The sequence below is a fragment of the Periplaneta americana genome, chromosome 4, assembly GCF_040183065.1.
Source record: "Periplaneta americana isolate PAMFEO1 chromosome 4, P.americana_PAMFEO1_priV1, whole genome shotgun sequence".
Classification (NCBI taxonomy): domain Eukaryota; kingdom Metazoa; phylum Arthropoda; class Insecta; order Blattodea; family Blattidae; genus Periplaneta; species Periplaneta americana.
Window position 1 is genome coordinate 102,854,538 of NC_091120.1, and position 21,504 is coordinate 102,876,041.

The 21,504-nt window shown below is 37.5% G+C and overlaps 1 protein-coding gene across 1 annotated transcript in view; it reads right to left on the reverse strand.

Annotated features, from left to right (window-relative positions):
* Positions 1-21,504, reverse strand: part of LOC138698941 (neuroendocrine convertase 1-like) — a 435,125-nt gene that overhangs the window by 149,344 nt on the left and 264,277 nt on the right. The window contains exon 11 of the mRNA XM_069825139.1: positions 19,272-19,490. Within this exon, the coding sequence (XP_069681240.1) occupies positions 19,272-19,490 (219 nt within the window). The remainder of the gene's footprint in view (positions 1-19,271; positions 19,491-21,504) is intronic.

Here is a 21,504-nt window from a genome sequence, read left to right on the forward strand (position 1 = left end):
GGAAAGTCGAGAACAAATAAAACAAATGGAAAGTAAATTAGAAAATAACTCAAGGGAAAGTAGAGAGCAGATAAAACAAATGGAAAATAGATTGGGGGAAAGTTCGAGAGAGATTAGAGATCATATTGCAAAATTAGCGGAGAGAGGAAACAAGATGGAGGACAAAATAGAGAAGCTAGAGGGGAAATTAGCCGAGAATGGGATCGGAATGGAGAACCAATTGAAGATAGCTATGGATAGGATGTCAGAAAGTATGAAGGATTTAGAAGTTAGGGTTAGAGATAGCGCTACTAGAGAGAATAGCGATCTAAAATCAGCTGTTGAGGAAACGATAGTGGAGAAGGTTCGAGAAATTCAGAATTCGGTGGAAGAGAAAATAGGTGAGATGGATCAGGAAGTGGACGATCTCAAGCGAGCCATAAAGAATAAAGAAAGGGCGGATAACGAATGTTTGGAAGAATTAAGAAGTAAACTAAACTCAATAAACGACGTACTAAATGGGGGTAGTCCCGCAAATTTAAGCGGACATAGCAGCTCGGACCGTGCAGTTTCTAGACAAGAGGGCACAAGCGAGAGCCCGGCATCAGGTAGCAACATAAATGTAAGACATGTTAACAATAGTGTTGGTGAGGAATGTCAGACCTCACGGGATGATGTGCGTAGTGAGTTGATAAATGTAAACGACAAGGCATATTTAGGCCGTCCCCAGTACCCCACTCACATTTTGAATGAGATTGGTTACCCTATTTTTGATGAGGTTGAATTTTCAAACCCACATAACTACATAAGTGAGCTAGAAACGTACTTTAGAGTAAGAGGGGTGCCGGATGACTTAAAAATGACTGTCGTACGAAAGAGCCTAAAGAGCCGACCACTCAACTGGGCGCTAGTGGCCCTAGGGGATAATGTCACTTATGAGGAATTCAGAGAAAAATTTTCGGAGAGATACTGGGGACAAAGACAACAACAAAGAATTAGGAAGGAAATTAATCAGAGCAGGTTTGACGCGGGAAGAGGCGTCTCTATGATAGATTATTTTCTTGAAATTGTTAAGAAAGGGAAAAGCCTCAATCCGCCAATACCGGATTCAGAGCTGATCCAAACTGTGATTTCGCAGTATCCCGAGAACATAAGATATAATCTGATCGTAGCAGGGCCCCAAGACTTCGGGGAAACAATAGATTTATTGACTGCGCTGGATGGTTCGGACGCCACGCACTATGAATGTAGTGGACAGGCAGATTATGAACATGGCAAAGGAAAGGGTTCAACCCCCACCGACCAGAAAGCGGGGAAGGGGGCAAGTACAGCCTTTTCATCCCCAAGGAAAGGAGCCCAAAATCAGAGTAGCTGGGGTTGTGATAGGAGCCCCAACAATGCATATAGTCGATACTATAATGGTCAGAACGGAGGGAATAGTCCCAACAGGGAAAGAAGGATTGACCCGCCCTTTGGGGGCCCTTACAATAATATTAGGAACAACCAGAGCAGCCACAACAGGATGAGAAACGATAGAGGAGGTGTTGGTCCCGTGCGTAGCGTTAACCACATACGATGGTACACGGGAAGACAAGAGAACGGAAATAGTAGGCTTAGAACCCAACCACATTGGCTTCGAAACAGAAATTACAGACAGGGATTCTGGCAGCCTAATTTTAGCAGGGGACCGCAAAATCGAGGTGATTGGAGGAGACAAGAGCAAGAGAGAGGCAGACGAGACATCCTACAAGAAATGGCCTCACAAGGGTGCAATAGGCCCCCTACACCGTGTAACGTGGGACAAAGTAGGAATAGAGATATGAACGGACGTCAGCAAAGTCCGGTCAGGACGAATATGGGCCGGGAGCCTATAAATTGTAGAAATAGAGACGAGGTAGCAGTGGAACCGACTGCGTCACACTCGGGAAACTGCTAGACAGAAGTCTCAAGGGTTCGGAGATTTCTGTAGCTAAGTGCAATAGGTCACTATCCAAAGAATCCACCAACGCGGTAAGCGTAAAGAGACAGAGCGATATTACTAACCCAGAGTTAGAAAATAATGGGACTTATGTATTGCCTTATATAGATGCTAAAATATTTGGGATTAAGTGTTGTGTGTTGTTGGACTCGGGCTCCACAAATAATGTATGCAGCTTGGAATTTTTTCAAAAGGTTAGGGACTCAGGAATAAAACTGCAAACGTTACCGATATGTTCACTGTACTGTGCAGGCGCCCTAAGCAAGAAAAAGGAAAAGGTAAAATATCAAGTGTGGTTCGAGTTAGAGTGCGGAGACGTGAAATTAAATGCTATTTTTCTTGTGATGCAAAGGTTGACTACCGACATCATTATTGGAGTAGAAAGCTTCTATGAATGGCACGCGCTATTAGATTTCAGGGAAAACAGACTAGGGGTTACGGCAGGTAACGGCAGTGTAGGCCATGTCCCATTCAGTAGCAATAGCGCTAGATCGGAGTTAGATGAAAGAACCGCGGAAGAGATAGGATTACAGGAAGAGTTATTTTTCGTAGAGCATCTAAAAATTTGTAAGAATGTAATTATAGAGGTTAATCCGTGGGAAGGTAACGAGGTAACTAGGGGAGTGTGTCAAGTAGACTGCGGAGAATGCGAGTTGTGTATCGGCGAATTAGTCCAGGCGAGACAAATAGGACGTAATCTCATTAGCGGTAGGGCCAGATATTGTAATGAGAGTTCGCCGGGCGATCTTAGGCAGGTAGTCGCGTCTAACAATAGGAAGACAGATACTTTCGAAATAGTAAGAGATAAAGTTAACCAGGCACACGGCCTGAGTGAGAGTGAAAGAAAACGCTTAATGGATGTTGTAGGTAGCCATTTAAATGTCTTTTCAGACGCGCCGGGTCTGTGTAGAGTGTATACACACAAAATTAAGGTGGTAGGAATGGAGGAATTTCGGCATAAATGTAGACCCATCCCCCTATCTTTAAGGGATCAGGCAGACGAAGTCATAAATGATATGTTAAAAGACGGAGTTATAGAAGTATCGGACTCGCCTTACGTAAATGCATTGTGCTGGGTTAGGAAGCCCAACGGAAGCTTAAGAGTAACGATCGATGCCCGACACGTTAACTCGTTTTCAGTTAAAGATAATTTCAGGACGGAGTCAGTGGACACTTTGTTAGGCCGTATCAGTGACTGTTCTATATTCACTAGTTTGGACCTGACCAGTTCGTATTGGCAGATTCCGCTTGACGAGGACTCGAGAAAATTCACAGCGTTCCTACATAACGGGAAAGTTCATCAATATACCCGATGCCCATTCGGCATCGCGAGTTCTGGATCTGCGCTACTAAGGGCACTTGACATAATTTTTGGTGATTCGACGAAAGGTTTTCTGGCACAGTACATTGACGATTTTCTTATATATGGCAATAATGTTGATAGGCATATTAGGGATATTGATTTTGTACTTACTAAATTGAGAGAGGCTGGTATGACAGTCAAGCTGGGGAAAACAGCATTTTTTTAAAGTTGAGACAGTTTTCCTGGGTTACGTAATTTCGTCTGACGGAATTAGACCGGACCAAAAGAGAATTCAGAGCATTTCGAGGATCCCGCCGCCGCGGAACCGGAAACAGGTTCGTAGGTATCTAGGTATCCTACAATACCAGAATCGGTTTCTCGTCAATTATGCTAAGCATGTAGCCCCACTCAGAGCATTGTTGAAGAAGGATACACCCTTCAGGTGGGTGTCGGCAGAGCAGGAAGCATTCGATCGAACGAAACTGCTTTTTGCCGACTCAATTCTGTTGGAAAGGCCTAACGACAGCCTACCTTTTCAGATTTATACGGATGCGTCTTCATATGGATATGGAGCAATTCTATGTCAGACAGATGAAGATAATAAGCGACATGTGATTGCCACAGCTTCTAGGGGACTGTCGCGTACCGAAAGCAACGCATCAATCACGGAACTAGAGATTTCTGCTGTGTACTTCGCACTACAGAAGTTCCGTCAGTATATCTTTAATAGGCAGATCATCATATTTACTGACCATGTGAGCCTAGCGTTTCTGAGTAGATGCAAATTGACGAACTCTAGAATATCTAGATATGTGCACGAAATTTTGGCTCATGATGTGACGATCAGACATATTCCGGGGGCAGACAATATCTTTGGTGATTGTCTCTCTCGTTTGAATTCCAAATCGGGGCTACCGGAAACTATCACCGCCCCCGCGTACGAAATTGCCGTGATGAAAATTGATTCCACGAGGAATGGAGCTCTGACGGGAAAATTTCGGAAAATTGCAGATTTGCAGCAGGAGGATTCCACGATAAGGGCCTTAATGGACAAAGCTAGAGAAATCTCACAGGTGAAAGATGAAGTGTATGGATTGCGCTCTGGTATCTTGTATAAATTGCATGGTAGGGATATCCAGAAGTGGAAGATATACATACCTGCGAGTATGGAGAATGAACTTATAAACAACTTTCACCTATCTATGTGTCACTCTGGGAGTGATAGGATCATTTTAACTATGTCAGAATCATTTTATATTAAGCAACTGTCAAAGAAGGTTAGAAGGGTAATATCTCGTTGCGAGGTCTGCCAGAGGGCGAAACCTCTAAATGTAAGGTATGACAATGTACCACAGGTCATTATCAGGGGTAAAAAGAATGAACTTGTAGCAGTGGATGAACACGGTCCAATGCCCACATCGTCCTTCGGACACAGGTACATATTTGTTACGTACGATGTCTTCACAAAATTTGTAAACATTTACCCTTTAAGAAATATCTCTAGTAAATTGTGTGCTGACAAGCTGGTTAGAGATTACATACCGACTTACGGTCCGGTAACAGCGGTGCTCAGTGACAATGTGTCGGTACATAAATCGAAAGTGTTTTGCAAAAGGCTGGAAGATGCGGGCGTGAAACTATACAATTGCTCCGCATACTTTCCCAGCGGTAATCCCTGCGAAAGAGCGCTTAGGGATATATCATTGTACCTCCGTATTCTGTGTCACCGAAACCATAAGGACTGGTTTAGGCAATGTGAGGTGATTGAGAGAGTCATGAACCACTCTATCAATCCAACGACCGGAATAGCTCCGATCAAACTTATGTTAGGGATCGATCCCGATCCCATGATAAAGAGTTTGCCGCAGGCAATACAGGAGGGTGAGCCTCCTAGTGATGAACTACTGTGTAAACTAGCTTTCGACCGAATCAGGAAAAAGGCTGAGTATAGACTCGGTAAAGTTAAAAGATATCGCCACAAATGGGAGCCCTCACCCGGCGATTTGGTATTGCTAAGGGACGTGAAGTTATCTTCCGCCCTTAGAGGACGTTACTCACGCATGGAGTTACTGTACAAGGGGCCCTACGAAATTAAGAGTAAATACGGAGACCATACTTTCGAATTGGTAGAAAGGGGAAAAAGTAAACCTGTTGGTAGGTACCACAAGCAACTCTTGCGGCCTTTCAAACAGGAGAGGCTAGGAGGCAGGAATGAGAAAGAGTAGGATGGTTAGTCTCACGCGTACAGCTAGGTGAACCTGTACAGGGCGGCTGGTACAACCAAGCATGCAGAGTGTGTAATTGATCAATTATTAAATAAATGTAAATATGTGAATGAATGGTATTGTACATATGTAAATGTGGATATAAATTGTACATTGTTGTGCTTATTGTGTGAGAGTTGTGTACATAGAAAGGCTTGTGAAGATATATGTAATATTTATTGTAATTGCTTGTGGTGATATTATAATCAGATTGTATTGTAAATAATGTGTTACCGGCTGATCGCGTGGGGGAACTATGAGGCTAGTTATAGGCAGAAAGCGGGGACATCTCATAACATTGGAAACTCTTTCGGGAATTTCCAATGGTTACGTAGATGGGCATTTGAAGCAGTAATTAGGAGAGGGAGAGACCGATTTATCAGCGAAGTGATATCTCCATATTTTTATTACATGTATTCGCGGGGATGTTCTGGCGACTTCGTTAGAATTAGCTTCCCCACACAGGTGTTTCGACACTTGTCAGCATCGGACAGATTTAGGGCCACCTTGAGCGGGGTTTTCGTATAGAGACTCGATGAAGCATAAAATCCTAAAGCCGGAGTTAGACTGGACCCGTGGGAAAGATACTGCCAAGCTTGGGTTTTCCAAAGAACGCGTATTCTTGTGAGATATACAAACTAATTAGATGTTATGGGAAATCCAAAGTTTAAATTTAGAGATGACATATTTCGCGTCCAATAAGAAGAGATCTTGGCCCAGCTTATGAGGTCACTTTGGACCAATAGGGAATAGATTTTAGGCCAGTTAGTGACGTAGTTTTTAACCAATAGGATAGTTAGTTTTAGCGTAGGATAGGTTTTTATAAATAAGGGTGACGGGGAGCGGAGATGACGACTACTATTCCGCTTCGGAGCGGAGATCATCAAAAACAACTTTACATCGTGTCGGCGGCCATACATACAGGGCAGAATAACTACTTCGTTTGGTGTCGACAGGACTACTATTTCGCTTCGTGTCGTAGTGTACGGGACAGAGTATTGAATTTATAATATCGGATAGAGCTTATTCAGAGCTGCAACTGAGTCGATACAGAATTGCGACCAACGATTGAATTATAAGTCAGCCGGAAATACATACTCTAGGGTTTACCAAGTGAATACGACAATAAACTTATAGTTTTGGAATTTACACTGCCTTTTATATAAGTAGACGGCTTGGGATTATTCCCGACATCAACCTACACCACAACCGTACCTCGGCTACCCTGAGTGAATCTCACGCAACATCGAGACGCACCCACCCTCAAATGGCGCCCAACGTGTGGTCCCAATAACCACTCACCCTCAAATGGCGTCCAACGTGGGAACTCAATAACGACATCCACCCACAAGGTGATAATGCCGGTGAAATGAGTCCGGAGTCCAGCACCGAAAGTTACGCAGCATTTGCTCTTATTGCGTTGAGGGAAAACCCCGGAAAAAACCTCAATCAGGTAACTTGCCCCGACCGGGAATCGAACCCGGGCCACATGGTTTCGCGGTCAAACGCGCTAACCGTTACTCCACAGGTGTGGACTATTATTATTATTATTATTATTATTATTATTATCAGCCTGATGATACCGACACTCATGATACGACGATGATCTAATGAGGGGGAAGTGGTAACTCTATACAATAGAAATTATAGTTCCAATCTAGATGATAAAAGTAAAGTTTGTAGTTTTATTGCAGATGTGCACGTGTATTTGCGTTTCCTGTATCAACGTTAAAAGAGTACTGTATATCCTTTTAATTATTATTCTGTTATAATCTAGCTATGTTGCATGAAATGCAACATCAGAAACGATGAAGTTATCTACAACTTGGGCTCGTTAATCTTAGATGGAGACGCTTTTACGTTTAAAGGCCTCGTCACTAGTCAGCAATAATCACTTGGTCTCAGTGCCATGTTATCGATGATGGCATTGGTTTTCCTCCAAGACACGTTCCTATATGATCTTAGGAACTCCTCCTCTCCAAGTAAGCCTTGGTCTTCCTTTCTTCCTTCGTCCTGGAGATGACCAACGCATTACTCTCCTCAACCCTCTCTGATCTTCCATTCTCTCAACATGGCCATACCAAATCAGAGTACTTTCTATTATTCGATCAAGTCAGTCTCCTCAGTTTTCATTTCTTTTTTGGTAATCAATCAGTACTTTCCATGAAATATGATGATGATTATGATGATGATAATGATAGTGATAATTAGGGCTCGGATATGAGGGGTTCACAACCATAGTGGACCAAGTCCATCTGAAATAGTTCTGAGATATTGAGTCTTAAAGTTTCTGGCTCACGCTTAACAACCTTCACCTTCCATAGGAAATGCTGCCCTCTGTGGAGTAACAAATGAGTTTTGGACTTTATTTGTTATAGAAATGAATAAATCTAAGTTTTCTTCATCTGAGATTGTATTAATCCACAAACTGGCCACTGGTGGACTTGATCCACTCTGGTTGTGAGCCCCTCATATAGATTTGCTAAAATCGGAAAAATATTTATTTTTATGTGCTAAAAATCGGGAAAATATGTGACAAAAAAGGGAAAAGTATTTAGTTATGTTTCAAATACAGTATTTTATGTGAATAAAAACAATACGCAGTACTTACTCACCAATATAAATTATTCTGTTTCGCCAACTGCTGAAGAATTACAGTACAAAATGAGATTCATCCTCAAGTTGTCCATCACAAATGACAGACGATTATCACGGAACACTGCCTTGTACTGGGAAAAAGATCGCCCTGGCTATTGAGAAACAGCATGCACTTTCTAGAGACATGTTATGATTGGAAACGAAAACAGAGGCATCTGATGTTTATGAAATTATGATTGCTTTCTGAATCAGCATTATACTTAATAACTTACAAGGTACTCCTAAATTACACATGAATGTTTTTGTGTGTTAATTAGGTACAGTACAGTTTTTTAGCGGTGACAGCACTTAACGCTTTTGGTGAGAGAGCACACTGCAGTTCCACAGGTCTACAGATAGATAATTCCGAGAAACAGTTGCCAGCTGTCACGTCTAAGCAACTGCACTGAACATTCGGGTGATGATAATCTGAATTGGAGTTTTATCGAAAATTGTTTGAAGAAAACTTAATTTTTATGTGAATGTTTCGTAATATTTATTTACGTAAAAATTCAAAATATGTGTTTGTATGTGAAATAAAATTTAAAATATATGCCCAAGTGATCTTGTCCGAAAGTTAAACAGAATTACGAGTTTCTATTACAGTGAAAATAAAATATTTATTTTATTATGATGTACCGAAGTACATAAGATATTTCCGTCCGGGAATTCTGCGTTATATGATGAAGGATGGGTGGATCGAAGAAAAATTCTCTCCGGCACCGGGACTCGAACCCGGGTTTTCAGCTTTACGTGCTGACGCATTATCCACTAAGCCACACCGGATTGCAGTTCCTATGCCGGATTGAATCCCTCACAGTTTAAGTTCCACCTCTCAGTTTCCCTTTCGTGGCCAACCTTAATGCACTGTGTCACAGATGTGTGACAGTGGCATAATGTCCAACACACTATGTGCAGAGGTGCACTCATTACAAGTGCCTCAGTGGCCGGAATCCGACGGAATGAGCTCCGTCTTAAGTCACTAAGTGATTATTTTACGCATATCATATTATTATGATGTACTGAAGTAGCCTACATATGATATTTCCCTGCAGGAATTGTGCGTTTTCATAAGATGAAGGAAAGAATTTTTCTCCGCTTCACCCATCCTTCATCATAAAATATTTACCTACGAATCCTAGCCCTACTGATAATAGAAGAGGAAGAGAAGGAAGAGTTCGTAATGGTAGTGGTGATGTTGATTGCATGTGTCTAATTTAGTGGTATGAGTGATTTGAGATTTACTGGATTTGAAGAGATGAGTACAAAATGGTTTAGTTATATGAACTGTTCTTACTTTTAATTCAATGAGAGGGAATTAGAGAAGACTAAAATTTATTTCAATACCGTATTCAACCATGAACACTCTCCCAGCATTTACTTCCGTTGAGAATGAGAATTTGTCGTTCGGACTATATCCAGAGTTCAATGGGAATTGTTTTCTGTCATTAGAATGTCAAGAATTCCAACATTTCTACGGCTTATATGACTAGCATGAAACAATGTACATATATGTATATTTAAAAACACAGAATTACCACTAAATGATGATTAATAAAATGAAATGTAGTGCTAAATTTGTCTAATTTTTCACTCGACATCGAAGTCTGATTGCGAGTGCTTTGGACAATACTTGAATGCATGACGGCATTTTTGACGTTATTTGTATTACAAAGAAAATTTTAAGACGACTTTATGCTTTAAAGATTAACGAGTAAGGAGGAGAATGTTAAATTATCAACCTTTTACACCGAAGTTCCGGGTTTATATCGTCTTGATTCGAGTTGGAATTTTTATTGAAAAGAGGACGAAATTTCAACAGACTTATTCATGATGATTTCTGTTTTCCTTATCAGATTTCATTATCGTCGTCGTCATCATCATAATACTCATCTTTACATAATTATTTATAAATAATGTTAGCAGGGTATTAAAACTGTTGCACTTATTATGCTTTATCTTTATTGTCAGAGAACCTGTCTGATTACACAATCAACAAATTTTAACTTCGAGAATTGTGCTGAAGTGAAAAATTCTTACTATCCACAGATTTGCCATGCTGAATCAAGCAGCACCCTCATATTTTCAGTTATTACCCTTATTACACTACTCAAAAGTTCAACACTAACTAAGTAGTTCCACATTTTTAATATCTAATGCAGAATGCATAAACATAATCTTCCACTATTATAGGGGTGTTAGTACTAGAAATAAGGTATCCTCCATCTTAAGCTATATTGATGTAAATGGCTACTTACATTTACGTAGTGGAAGGAAGGCGTCGCTTTAAAACACTTTTTTGTGTTACAGTATCCTCTCTTTGTAGGAGTAATCACTCATCATAGATGGATCCCATCTCCCTTTATAACGCTGTTCCATCTGTAAAATGGCTTGGTGAAAGCGCTCCCCTTGTTTGTCACTCACTGTGCCCAAGTTTTTAGGAAAAAATCTAAATGAGAATGCAGGAAGTGAATTTTGGAAGACATCCTGCATCCCAAATTCTTATAATTTTTAAGGAGACTCTGAACTACTTCGTCACTATTTTCTTCCTTCTTGTTGCCAAGGAACCTATTAACAACACTCGTAAATGATTCCCATGCTGAAAGTTCGTTTGGAGTTAATTTTTCTAAAAACATTGGTCACCCATCACTTCTTTAATCTGAGGTCCAATGAATATTCCTTCTTTTAATTTTGCATCACTTAAGTCATGGAACTTTCTTCATAGATACTATTTGAAATCTTCGCCTGTTGTGTCCGTACCTTTTACAAACTTCTTCATGAACCCTAATTTAACGTGTAAAGGAGAGAGATATATTTTTTGTGGGTCAACAAACTAAAGGTTTCAATTTTACATTATGTTCTCCGGGAGTGAAATCTTCTCTTCTTGGCCATTCCTTTTGATTATATAGTTATGTTGAGTATCTCGATTGTCCCAAAGGCACAGAAAACAAGAATATTTAGTGAATCACTCTGCATTCGAAGTGGAAGATCAATAACGTTAAGATCTCCGCAAATATGCCAACAATGGTTTACATATTTAATGGCTTCAAGAATATGACGCATATTTTCGTATGTTTCTTTCATTGCTGCACTGTATGCTACAGGTATAGAGGGAAGTTTATTGCCACTGCGTAACAAAGGCACTTTAGATAATACAGCATAAATACATACAGTCCCTAAGAGGGAGAATTACGCTGCTGAAAATTAGAATCCGGGTTTGTGAAAATTGCAATTTGAAATCCTACCGCTTTAATTAAGGCATATAAGTCGAGATATTAACTGCTGAAATATCTCGATACTAATAAATTCCTCATTACCTTGTATCTGAGAGAAGGTTACAAAATCGTAGAAACGATTTATATTAATTAATTAGTTCATTAACTAATGTTCTCTTTATTAGCAAGTTTATTTATCAGTACAATATTAGAAGTATGGCAGTCGCTTTACATACACTGTACACAGTTTAATTAGATTTTTAGCAATATCGTAGCGCAGTATAATTGGAAGATTAAAAATAAATTGCGAATTCAAAGAATAACTGCAAAAAAGTTCAAACTTTTTCTAACATTGTATCATTTGTACTTATTACATTCCCATCGGATTTTCAAACATCTACGAGTTGTACAGAAAATTCCTGTAGATATATTGCTTTTCTATGCACCTGTGACAGATGCAACTTCGGGGAAAGAGGAAACGGTATCCTGTTGTTGCTTCTGGCTTGTTATGTTTCATAATGAGTTTTATGGCTGATTTTTTCTATGTATCATATAAGAAACATCATTTTCTGTTGTCTGATCACTCGAGATCTCATGATTTCATTTCACAAGTAATCAATTTCTGGCCCTTCGTAACGATTCTCAACTTAAAATGTCAGACTCCTCAGCTTCACATCGATATCGAAACACATTACACCACATACATGTTGACGTAAGTAATGACATTAATTGCACAAGGGGTTATTATCTGAGATATTTCAAACAAAACGTTTAATACAACTTTGCTCGTTTTTGCTTCCTTTTCGACATAAAAATTGTTTTATACGAAACATTTCAAAGTGTGTTTTGTGAAAGCTATCGATTTAATTTCCAATATGCTCAGTCTATTTAATATAGCAGTGTATTATGATAGTAATTATTGAAAAAAAAAATTAATTTTGTCCATTAAATGTGCAGATTTGATCCGAACAAATGTAATATTTTGAAATTTCTTTTCAGAACGAAAGTTACATTTCTTTAGATCAAATTTCTGCACATTTAAAGGACACAACTAAAATTCTTTCAATCATTTATTATCATAATACACTGCTCTCTTAAATTGACTGAGTATATTGGAAATTAATTTAGCAGTTTTCCCAAAATACGCTATGAAATATTTCATGTGCAATAATTTTTTCGAAAAGGAAACTAAAACAAGCAAAATTAAACATTTTTGTTTGAAATATCTCAAGAAATCCCTGAAATTAATGATATTACTTGATTACACAGCAAGTTGCCGTCTTTCCGTGCCCATCTTCCAAAGCAGTCTATCTTGTGCATCTTGAATTTTCAGACCCCTAGTGTCCATATTATTTAATATATTTTCCCTCAATGTTTTCCATGTTTTTCTTTTCCATTTTCCCATGTGATTTCCATTCATATATTTATATTTCGCCATCTTACTTCCGACATTCTCAAAAAGTTTCCAAGCCAATTTAACTGTTTTCTTTAAATTCTACTTATTACGTCTTTCTTTGCATTCATTTTATCCCTCTCTCTTCATATCTGACACGTTTCAATGTAGAAACTCTTACACTTCTTCGAAAGTAATCCACTGAAGTGATTTTCCTTTTTAATAAGGATATTTCACTTCCATACCCCAAAACAGATTTCACTAGTATGTCTCCAGTATTATATTTTGTGCTCTTCTTTAAATGTTTTCCCCACCGAATCAAATGTAATCACTTTCTTCTACTGTGTTCTTTGCTTTAGTTTTCTCAAACCTTCACTTTTATTTATCATTGCTCCTGATGGATAAATGTTTGAAATAATCTGCTTAATGGAAACATATCTGGAAAATATTCGCCTATCCGTCTCTTTGAGAAGTATATAAGTGGAGACTAACATCAGAAAATAAGAGACAAATAATTCAGGAATTACGTGGGTTTATACAAAGATAGCATGAAAGCTATGGTAGTAGCTGTACCAATATTGTCATGTATCGGCGAAATGTGAGCACCACCACAAAGGGTTACATACACCTTTCAGGGTAAAAGAAATTAAATGTTCATTTTTTTAACAGTAACGTTATGTGATTTCTTACCTTTATATCTATGAAAGGAATTTAAAAATATCTATAGAATTAACGAAGTTATGCATTAAAATGTACTGTCATGCAAACATAATACCAGCCAGCAATGTGTAATTTTATAGCTCATTTTCTCAAAACTGCATTTTACACAACTTTTTATATATTTTTTAGACAAATACATTAAATTTTACTGGCTGTTTTTCTTAGTAGCTCAGTTTTAACAGAAATAATTAAAACAAATAAAATTAAAAACCTCTTAAAATATATACCAATTTGCATCGAAAAAGCTAAGGGAAAGGAAGAGGTAGACACTTTACGATGACCAAAATTTGACTCTTCTTTAGAATAAAAATTTTTTAGTAATAGGCCTACCCATAAAACTTCACATCTACTGCTTCATAAATTTACTTCCATTCCAAGTTGTTACGTTTTAAATTTCACCTATAGTATTTTGGCTGACAAATCTTTTGCTGACGACTTAATGATTGGATGTTCACCTATGGTCATAACATAGCGTAGGAATCATACAGAGTTAGTCTTTGTATAATATGGTAAGATGAAGTAATCTTCTACTCGTTTATGAATCGATATTAGGAATTAAGTTTAATATGAACGAATTGTGAAAATAAAACACATCGAACAGAATATTTTGATAAAAGATACAATTTATTTCTTTACAGTCTTCTTCTTCTTCTTCTTCTTCTTCTTCTTCTTCTTCTTCTTCGTTGTCATCGTGGTTGTTATAATCGTGAAAGTAAACATTTAAACCATTCTGATCTATTCTATCTCCACAGATATTCTTGCTCAGTCCTTCTCTATCTCCGTAGATTAGCATCTCTTTTTCCTGTAGGTCTGTAATTGCATAATCTTTGGTAGGTAAGTGTTACTGTAGTATTGTCAAGGTATTGTCTTCCTTTGTTCTGATACTGGTCAACAGTGATTTTGTTAAATGTAAAATTTCTGCTGTTTCTTGTATAATTTCATCTGCTGATTCAAAAAATAAAGTCAATTTTTTTACCACCCACCATTTTTATGTAATTTTAGAAAAAATTATTTATTTTTACTGTTATATACAGTTCTTAACATGCTAATGGAAAGAAAATATTTCAAATGTTTAATTTTTTGCTTTAACAATTGATGTATAACGTTAGATCATTGTTGCCTGTGAAGTCAGAATTCTTGAAAATAAATTTTATTCCTCATAAGATTGTGAGAGTTAGTATTAATTCTCAGTTCAGTTGGAACTTACATTCATGAAACAAGTTTCATAACCTGTATTTTCTTTGTCCTAATTTTAAGTGTGGTAAAAGTGTCTTATAAAGTGGAACATGCCTCGAAATATTGTGTAAATCACATAAACAATTTTTTTACGTTTGTGGTTGGTTAACTCTGAAAGCACAGAGGCGAATTTTTACTACACTAGTTAAAAGAACTTACGAGTGTTAATTTGATTGCAAAATAGATGAAGACACGAACTGAGCCCCTTAAATCTGTTGTATTCCATGTAATTCTATTAACTGATTAGCTAAAAGTATCCCGTCATATGCTTTTTCTAGTTCCAATTATATGTCGGGAACCTAAGGATCATTCAACAGATTGGTACTTTATAGGAACCACAGATCAGAAGATTACAGAGAAATTGTCAGCGAGCTGATTCAGAACTATATCGTGATGGGATGCAATATGCTTCTCAAAATAAATTCTTGGATTCTCATCTATTTTTTCTTTCCTCAAAACCTTCGGGTAGTGACCAACAAACGTGGGGAGCGTTTTCATCAGTATTTTTCTGAAATGGAAAAATGCTACCAGGAAAAATATCCTAATTTTCTGGCAAAATATTGCTGGACACTCAAAAGAAATGTTTTCCAAGCCGCGTAGAGCCTAAAATCTATTTCACAAACATTTTAGGTAAATAAATATGATTTTAGGGAAAATGTTACAGGGTATCAATACTAGAAAAATCTGAATTAAATTTCATACAATTACTCAAAAACTGTGCGTGATAGAAGAATTTTGAAAACATATTTGAAATCTGCACGAAAAATGCTATAAGAATGATCCATTCTTTATCTTTTAACAAAAAATATGTTTAAATTTATTGGCCAGTGAATTTTTCAATTCTCTCAATAAATTATCGTTCTTACTAAATCCTTCGGAGTGCTGCACTTGATTTTAAGAATCAAAGTACTAACCTCCTTTCCTTGAGCTGTTGACAAGATCCAATTTTCATTGCTATACAAAATGTTAAGAACTAATATTATTTTCCACTACTTCAAAATGATTTTCCCGATTTAAGGAATTGATAGTTTCCTTCATTTTATGAAAGAGAGATTGAAATATGTGGAGTTTCCCTTTAACGTTTTATTAGTTCTGTAGTTTGTGCTATTGTCTGGAAATTAAAACCATTCACTTTAACAAGATAATAATTCATAATACGTATTTCTTTCGCTCACTTATGCTAGGCCCTTAAGAGTTTCTGTCACTTAAGAGTTTCTTATGGCCTCACTGGGTTTCTAACAATATTCTTCGATCTAGTCTAATAAATAATATAAAAACATCGCCAAAACAGTAAATGGAAATAAGGTGATAAACATATATAACTTTGGCTCATTACTCGTTGAGAGAGAATATTTGAAAAACGTTCAATCAAATGTCCTTCATTAAGTAGAAAACTTTAAAATTATGTACTAGCAGTAGCGGAAATTTATGATAGAATACAAACGTTTCGTTTATTTCTAATAGATAATTCTATAATTTTGAATTCTTTAGCTTCAATAAAAAATTTACTATTCTATTCCACCGTCAATAACACGGTAAATGGACGGTGAAATGTCGCAGTTTAATAACAACCGAGTTAATTTCACAAAAGTAATTTATCGTTACATAAAATGTTTTGTTTCCATTACTGGTTTTAAATTGAATGCCAGATAAATGTTTTAATTATATTTTTTTGTAGAGTTGAAATATCTTGATGTTTATTTTGATGCGCTTGAAAACAACCTCTGTTACAAATCAATAATATAGCAATAATATATAGACTTGTTGACTCACCCCTTCCGCAGCATTAATGATGGGCGTATAAAGCACATCATTCATCAGATAAACATGAACTCAATACTGTTTAAAAAGTAAATCTAGAAACAGTGATTTGGAAGTTTGTGATTGTTAATTCAGTTCCATTCGTTCTTATTATTGACGCAACAAATTTGAGGATAAATGAAATAGTTTTGCTTGACACAAATAATATTGTTGCTCAGGTATCTGCTTTTTATCTGCAGATCCTGAGGATTTTTGTTTAATTTTTGATGGAAAGGAACACATTTCTCATCTTTTATAGGGATTATTTTGTGATTTCCCTGTTATCTTGAACTACATGGCTTCTGTAGTTTCACACTCCGACAATGTCATACCTCTACCGCAAAAAGGGCATATTCTTGTCCCCTCTTCGTTGATGATTTTGAGTTCTCTCCGTACTCCTAGACGAAACCAAGCAAAGCCAAGCCATCCACCTTACTTCCCATATAAGTATAACTCTGTTCCCCAATTTGTTTTGACCATCGACTAGATCTCAAGAGCAATTTTATCCCTACATTCCCCTTGTGTATTTTTCCTATCTATGTCATTAAACGCTTCTTGACTTCTCTCCAGACATATCGCTTACTACTGTAATCTAACTCGACTATAAATCCCATGGCGCTAAAAATATCTTGGACTCGGCTGTCAGACTTCCCTCTCCCCACCCCGCTAGCCATTTTAAGAAGTTGCTTTGTACCTAATTAAGTTTTTCTGTCCGTTCCTAGCCCCAAATTTCTCTCCTATATGTAATTGTAGAAATAATTACCGCGATATAGACCTATAGTGTACAACAAATTTAGACAGACTTCAGGAATTTTGTTGCGTATCTTCAGCGTTTCCATAGCTTTTCTCAGTGCCCTGTGCTTCATAATGTATATATTTTTATTCCATTTTCCGTTCATCGTCATTGATATCCAAAAGTAAGCAAAAGTTTTCACGTTGTGTAGTGCACGACTCCCGTATATCAAAATATCCGTTTTACTGTAAACAAATTAATTTTTATGTTATAGATTTTGTTTTTGCTGTATTTATCATTTATCCTCAGTTCCCGGAGTGTATACAGTATATTTGAAGCCCATCAAATCATTTCTGTTAGACCTTTAGGTTTCTAAAATAAAGAGTCAAATCGTCAGCGTATAATAGTACTGGAATATTATCTCCCTATGACGGGGATGTCAACGTCTTCTCGTAAAATAGCATCCGTTATAGGCCTTTCGTCAATAAACAGGTTAAAATGTTTCGCCTGAATGGATATGTGAATTCCACAGAATACTCTGTATTGAGATACCGAAAACCCACATTGTTCTCATATAGTCCCACTACATGATATGGTGTACGGTTTGTGCACGAAGAATAGTTGGACCCATATTTTTTAGGGGATATGATTAAATTCGAAGCATTATGTAAAAAATTGCAGCAGTTTTCAGAGTTTTTCACGGTAACAAAATAATTTAAGTTTTTAGAAAACTGGTGCAACAGTAAATATATTGACGCATTTTACGGAAGTCCTACGTCATTTTTACTTCAAAGTAGTAGGTAGTAGACTATGACCTTCCCTTTGTCCATGGTTCTCAGTACAATTCAGACAACTTCGTGAAATTGGAAAAGTAACGTGCCAGCAAAATTTTGTGTCCCCGGCTTAGTGCAATAACTGATGCCCATCAAAACCAACTTCGTGGCTCAGCAAGAATGCAAGTAACTTAAGTTTGACTTGGTCTGTATTTCAGAATCTGTATATATGACGATAGCTTAGATAAAAATGAGTGGCTTATGAAACTGAAAAACAGCTGACAGCTGACCTACTGTGTTAAGAACTATGCAGTTGAAGTGAGTCTCTAGGGAGAATGTGAGAAATAGATCGTGCCCAATAAAATTGGATATATTGGTTAGCATAAAATAGCCATAATTACTCACTTATTAATGGCTTTTAAGAAACCCGGAGGTTCATTGCCGCCTCCACATAAGCCCCTCATTGATCCCTATCCTGAGTAAGATTAATCCCGTCCCTACCATCATATCCCACCTCCCTCAAATTTATTTTAATATTATCCTCCCATCTACGTCTCGGCCTCCCCAAAGGTCTTATTCTCTCCGGCCTTCCAACTGACACTCCATATGCATTTCTGGATTCGCCCTTATTGTTTGGTTTCGTAACAAGCTGTTTTTTATGTTGATGGGTTGTTAGCCCTTCGCCAACCCCCAAACTGGAGGACCACCCCTTATCGGCTGACCACGACTGCTTATTCAGTATGTTCGCAGCTACAATCCATATCTGGAGGCCGCACCATGCCATGGTGATAGAGACCCACAATACATGGAAAATAGCCGTAATTATTAAATAAAAAAGAAAGAACTACTTTTCAAATATAATAATTATTCCGTCAGTTGGAAAATATCATGCAAGACAATCATATTATTCCGATGTGCTCTTGAAGAAACTGAATATAATCCCATACTCATCTTCCGAGAAGTAACAAGGAAAAATGTACTAACCGACAATAAAATGAGATTATCTTTAATAATAATGGTAATAATATTATTAGTATTATTATTATATTATTATTAGTAGTATTATTACAATAATACTATATTATTATTATTATTATTATTATTATTATTATTATTATTATTAATATTATTAATAATAGAAAAGAAAGTGAAGGGAATGGAGAAAAAGTGGCATTTTTATTTTAGAAATTAAGAGAAATTGAAGTTTTTGTACTTCAAATGTACTTAATACATTACTCACAAAGGTTTTGCAGAAACCATACAGATGCTTTTAGGCGGAACGGTAGTCCAATTCGATGCTGCAGTGACGAGGCCATGAGCGTTCATTAGTCCGAAACCGAAGCGAGTGTTGATCCAGGCACCCGCCGCGTTGCGCTGCCAGCCGGTGTTGTCGCTCAAAGGAGCGTACTCCGCAGTCCACATGACGAGGTGCTGCACGTCCCTCCACGTCAGTTCCGGACTGCAACACGCCAGCTCATATCAACACTATCTCCCATCTGTCAATTATCCTCTAAACATTAACTGGTTTGAATATGAAACGAGTCCAATACGCAGTGTAATTTACTACTGACTCTCAACTTGATCGCTGTAGCAATCCTTTTCGAACTAAAATCATTATGTCTGATATCAAACAGAAGAAAACTAAGAAATTATAGATCAACAGTGGCGAAGCTCTTAAGAGGCTTTTGAGGCTTATCCTACCCAACAAATCTGAGTTATTATACCTAGTAACAGTTGTCCTATGAGCTCGTAATAACGATGTATCGCAACACTTTGTTTGACTCCGATTCTTCCATATATTAACTTCATTGTTTGGCAGTCATGCCAGTATGGAGAGTTCAGTGCGAGGCTTGTATCACAAGCTAGCCTTCCGTGATAATAATACGTTGCGCTTTATTGGTCTTCTATGAATGTTAAATGTTTATTTAATCAAGAGTGCAGGAGTGTGTGTGTGTTTTACATATTAATTTTGTGCGAAATGGCTCATACAGAGAGAACATTGAGATTATTTTTAGAGAACTGTTTTCAAGTTGGACGTATGAAATGTGCTTACAAAGACGGGAGATCGACACTACATTTATATATATTGAAATAGCGGATGGAGGAAAACAAAATAGAAATTTTCTGTTGTCATGGTATAAGAAAATATTCTCGTCTAACAGGGTGCTCTGACACAAATAATTGATATTGTTTTATCTGTATTGTGTTTGGGGTGAAAATGAGTGGTTATCATTTTCTTGTGGGATCTGTGTCACAAAAAATTGATAAAAAAAAAAGCAGATAAACATCTGCTGTACAAAAATACGCAAGATAAGATTTTTTCAGCCTTCCCTTAGTTTCTTCATTGTACAGTAAGGTCCGAAAGTCTTGTTATCCCCCCCCCCTTTGTTTGAATGTTGATGTGCATCCATTTTGAACATATATAGCAGATGTGTGGCAATGGTTGATACTTTACGTTTCAGCTTGTTTAGTGATCCAGGACATCAGTATGGGCACAATCATTGTCGCGGGACAAAATGATGCGGCGCCGTGTTCTGTGTGAAATTTTCCGCAGCAAAGGCGGTGTGATTTCCCTTTGGGGATAATTAAGCAGTATGTCTCGAAACATCGATACCAGACAATTGAAGATTTGAAGTAAGCTGTTAGGGAGGCATTCAGGGAAATCACACCGCCTTTGCTGCGGGAAATTTCACACAGGAGATGGCGCCGCATCATTTTGTGCCGCGACAATGATGGTCCCATACTGATGTTCTGGATCACTTAACAAGCTGGAACGTAAAGTATCAACCATTGTCACACATCTGCTATGACATGTTCAAAATGGATGCACATTAACATACAGATAAGGGGGAGTGACAAGACTTTCGGACCTAACTGTAGATTAAAAATTCTATTCTTGATAAGTAAATAGTATGCCTAATTGTAAAACTTGAAATAATTATCATAAAAATCGGTGAAAGATATGAGGTCAAGCAACCACCATCTTCTATAACGTCATATCCGGGAAACGTTCGAGGTGGTGCAAGTCCATCCATGTCAAATATTTACTAGGACACTGACTAAACATTTCTGAAAAAATTCAGTAATATATATAGCCCTTGGAGACATAAAAATGTATGAACTCCTAGTTCAATCACCACCACCACCATCACCACCATCACCACCACCACCATCATCATCACCACCATATCATCATCATCATCATCATCATCCTTCTTCAATGATTCGACGACACTTTGTCCGTTTCTTCTTCACTTTATGAGGATTATGAAATAACATTAGAGTCAGTAGCGAAGTGCGTGATTTATTGTTATTGAATTCATGGCTACATTGATGCTGGTTGGGTTCAAAATATCCACTTTGATGTTAGTATAGTCCGAATCAACTTACTTAATACCCAAGGGTGAAACCTAACCATTTTTCTCCCATTACTACATAAGCTAGTGGATTACGGTGATTTTTATAGTTTGGAG